This window comes from Macadamia integrifolia, chromosome 7 (assembly GCF_013358625.1).
Source record: "Macadamia integrifolia cultivar HAES 741 chromosome 7, SCU_Mint_v3, whole genome shotgun sequence".
NCBI lineage: Eukaryota > Viridiplantae > Streptophyta > Magnoliopsida > Proteales > Proteaceae > Macadamia > Macadamia integrifolia.
In genome coordinates, this window is record NC_056563.1 from 36,104,453 (window position 1) to 36,108,628 (window position 4,176).

The following is a 4,176-nucleotide window of genomic DNA, read 5'->3' on the forward strand; positions in this document are numbered from 1 at the left end:
ATTAACAATTAATTTCATTGTCTGAGAAGTAATGGCACGTGAACTCTATTAGACAAAAAAAAATAAAACACTTCTAATGGGCTCTGCAAGAAATGATATACAATCAAGAGACCCAACCGGCCACCACCATCCAATGATTTCAATTTGAAGGAAAGCCCAGTTTTATAAGGACTCAAAGCTCTTTCTCCTGTTCATCCACCACTGTCCTTTTTCGTCTTTTGATCAAGAGCAAGAAGAAAAATGGGAAGAAATCTTGGTTTATTGCTGAGCTTGATCTGTAGCATCCTTGTTGGGGTAGCAATTGCAGATTGGAACATCTTAAACCAGAGGATATTGAAGAACAATAATGGGTTGAAGATAACCCTCAAGAACTACTGTGAAGCTTGGAGAATTAATGTGGAGCTCCACAACATTCGCAACTTCGAGGTTGTTCCAGAAGAATGCACAGATTACATCGGCAAATACATGAGCTCCACTCAGTTTAAGGTGGATTCCGAGAAAGCAATCGAGGAATGCTCTATCTATCTCAGCACCACCTTCGATTTGACTGGCGATGGCAAGGATGCCTGGATTTTTGATGTCGATGATACCCTCCTCTCCACTGTTCCTTACTTCAAGGAACATCGTAATGGGTAGAGCTCTACTTTTTCTCATTTTTTTCTTTTTCTACTGTCGATTAGTATTCAGGTGGAAACTAGTCCTGCAGATCCATATTGACCCCACAACCCTAGGGATCTTCGTAACTAAGGCGAAGATCCTGAGCCCGGATCTTCCAAGTTATCACATTAATTTCCTGGATAAGATCCTGCAGTGGCTAGGGTCCTTACTCTCTACTTGGGGGAGCTGATCCGGGGCTCCATTTCCTTCCTTTTGTCAGATCCTACCATGGGTCCTCTCAGATGTTTCCACAGTAGATCATCTTTCTCAGTTTCTCATGTTTTATTAAGAAAATGATTTCTTTCTAGGAGCATGGCTCTTGCACTACCACCTGGTAAATGAGAGTGTACATATGGGCATCAACCAAAAGAGGTGTGGTGGTCATTTCATACCTCATGCGTCTGGCATAGGGGCACGATCTTGGACAAAAAATGCATTCCCTATTTTACCCTCCCGCACACATGGAAAAGTGAAATCAGGCTGTAAAAAGACAATGATGAGCATAATAATCTAATTTCTTTGCTGAATTTGAAGCAGTCTTAATGGGAATTTGTCAAGCAAAGTCTAAGAACTGGAAAAACATGTGGATTGAATGCGACTCTCAGGCGGTGGTATTTTGCATATAGCAAAATATTATCCCATGGATTTTTCAACAGCAATGGAGATCATTTAAGGCCTTTTTGGATAGTTCTACACGGACAATCTTACACTGTTTTAGGGAGGCCAACACTGTTGCAGACAAATTAGCTAAACATGCAGCCTCCACTCAGACTTCAACAACTTGGGATGCCCCCAAATTTTCTTTTCGAAGATCTTCTTTGGGATGCTCAGATGAGACCGAGATATAGGTTCTCATAATAAGGGTTTTACTTTCTAGATTGAGCTATTTTTCTGCTGATGGCCATGCCTAAGGTGGATCAATAGCTCAAATTCAGATTTAGTAAAATAATTTTCTACTATGTGTTTGTTCTTCTATCCTGTTGATGGCCAAGCTGACGGTGGTTTAGAAGTTCAATGGTTGAGCATTACCTTATATTATACATTCTTTCTCCTTTATAATATAATTCACTTGCTGATTCTTAGCAAAAATAATGGAAAATGGTGGTGAAGAACAATAACGGGGAAAATATATTATACAATATTAAATATTTGTTACTGACATCATTTTTGTTCAGAGGGGAGAAGTTTAATGCTACGTCTTTTGAAAAATGGGTGTGGGAGAGGAACGCTCCAGCTCTTGAGCACACAATGAACCTCTTCAATGAGATAAAAAGGATCAGAGGGATGAAAATCTTCTTACTCTCTTCAAGAGGAGAGCACCTCAGGGATCCCACTACTGACAACCTCTTTAAGGTTGGTTGCACAGGGTGGTCTGGTCTCATACTAAGGTTGGTAAAACTCTATCTATACTTCGTTTCCCTTTCTATATTTCTCAAGATTTAGTCATTATTGCAAGTCTCTCACTATAAATTTATAATATATAGGAGTTATGAGGAGAATGGCTTGACAGTGGAACAGTACAAAGCGGAGCAAAGAAAGAAGTTGATCAGTGAGGGCTACCATATATGGGGAATGGTTGGAGCACAGTGGCCAAGCCTCTTGGGACTTCCTACAGCCATGAGAACATTTAAGCTTCCCAATTCCTTGTACTACATTCCTTGAGAGGCTCTTCCACTCTTCTTGATTTAACCCCAGCAATGGTTTTTAGTTTGAAATTAAGTTCTTACATACCACATTTTTTTTTTTTTTTTTTCTGATGAATAAATTTCTTCCATACCCATCCAACCCTTTCATTTGATTTGGATGTGAAACTTCTCGTGGACATTGTTTCAAATATAACCTTCAATATTTATCACTATTTTTATTTTATCTTCTTCTAGTTAGTTTACTCATTCTTATCAATCAATATGTGGAGTACAAGATGGTGGATGGCAAGGCAATTATTGATAAAACACAAAAGATGGATAGTTAAACATGCCTAGGATATTGTTGGAACCAGCAAAGCTATGTTTTTTTTTTTGGTTGCTAAAAGTCAACAAATGAATATAGTCAACAAATGAATATCATCAATAATGGAAGAAAAAAAAAAAAGAGTACAAAACAACCTATTGGACCGTTATTTCACCTTCGGTATGTTGGTGAAGGATCGATGTCTTGTATTCCATCGCAGTTTAACGCAGGGAGTTTTAGTGCAGGCCTCTCAATTTTTTTATTTGAGGGTAGTTTTGTACTTTCCGCTATTAGGGTTCTTCGCTATATATTTGTAGCGAGAATTACTTTCTCTGTAAGCAATTTTGAGAGATGTGAGGATGAGCGTTGCAACCCTATTCTCCATTGATAGTGAAGCAGAATCTCATCTCACTGAGGATGTAAGCAATATTGCCGAACCTCGTAAACCTGTATGCATTGTTTATTCTTGTTTTTCCATTACTTTCTTCACTTTTAGGGTTGTGCTTCTACACGGTATAGCCATCAACAGAGACAACTGTATAATAAAAAGAAATTACATAAATGATATCGAAGTCTCTGTTGGAAGTCTCAGTTTAGATCATAACTAAGGAGCTGCATTCTTGGTTGTAGAGCTTCTAGTTGCTGCCTCATGGTTTGCTTATAATTTATCCGTCATTGAGTTGATCTCTCTTTAACAATGAGAGATACTCCATATGATGTTGTTCAAGTACTGTTTGAAATACCACCATTTTTTGTCAAAGAGTTAAGGAATCGATTTATTCTTTACACAGCTCACGACTACTAGGGAGTCACTTTTGATCAAAATCAATTGAAGCACGACAATGAAACCCGAAAATTGGAAGAGTTGCTTGACATCCTCAAATTGAAAGAAATATTGCTTCAGAGACTCAAAAGGATATTACTAAAACAAAGGCAATAACGCTTATGTTGTGGAGCCCAAGTCCCATGGTCGTGAAAATCCAAGGAAAATTCAAACCGAAGTTTAAAGTGTCATAATCGAGTACTATATCGAACAGGTGATTTTAAGAGATATATTGTATCATTTCTAAGAGATGGAAAATATACTAAGACTATGCATGGAAATTTTCAAGTGTATGGAAAGACATATGCTAGCTATATGCAAAATTTAATTTTGAAGCATAAAATATATCATGAATAAAAAGGAGAACAAAGTATGATGAAACAAGTGCATTTAATTGATTGTATAAAAGATAAGGTTTCTTACATTACTAATTCCAAAAATTTGTCATTTTTAATCTAGGAAGACTAAGGGTTCATATGCACACATCATCATATTGTTAAATAAAAAAATAAAAAATGGTTTGATGCAATCTTTCAGATTTTTTTGGAACTAATCTAGTGATCTACCCCCACTCCCCCCCCCCCCCAAAAAAAAAAATCAATATGTTTTGTATTTAACAATAGCGGTCATTAAAGGGGTTATTTAAATCTTTTCTCTTTTGTTGCTTAACTAACTGAATGGTTTTGCCCCCCAAAACTTTGTTGCTCTGTCACTTAGTCATTTATCTAAATATTGACTCACATTCA

At 37.1% G+C, this 4,176-nt stretch overlaps 1 protein-coding gene across 1 annotated transcript; it reads left to right on the plus strand.

The window, feature by feature from the left end:
- Positions 1-240: 240 nt before the first annotated feature.
- On the plus strand, positions 241-2,424 carry LOC122083465 (acid phosphatase 1-like). Its single transcript, XM_042651283.1, has 3 exons — positions 241-632; positions 1,833-2,045; positions 2,142-2,424. The coding sequence occupies exons 1-3, from the start codon at positions 241-243 to the stop codon at positions 2,317-2,319; spliced, it is 783 nt and encodes a 260-aa protein (XP_042507217.1). The 3' UTR covers positions 2,320-2,424.
- The last annotated feature ends 1,752 nt before the right edge of the window (positions 2,425-4,176 follow it).

What these genes read in the sequence shown, in the direction of transcription:
- LOC122083465 (XM_042651283.1), top strand. Translation starts at nt 241, where the DNA reads ATGGGAAGAAATCTTGGTTTATTGCTGAGCTTGATCTGTAGCATCCTT. An exon ending in TTCAAGGAACATCGTAATGG is followed by an intron (nt 633 to 1,832) that starts GTAGAGCTCTAC and finishes ATTTTTGTTCAG; the next exon opens with AGGGGAGAAGTTTAATGCTA. An exon ending in TGGTCTGGTCTCATACTAAG is followed by an intron (nt 2,046 to 2,141) that starts GTTGGTAAAACT and finishes TATAATATATAG; the next exon opens with GAGTTATGAGGAGAATGGCT.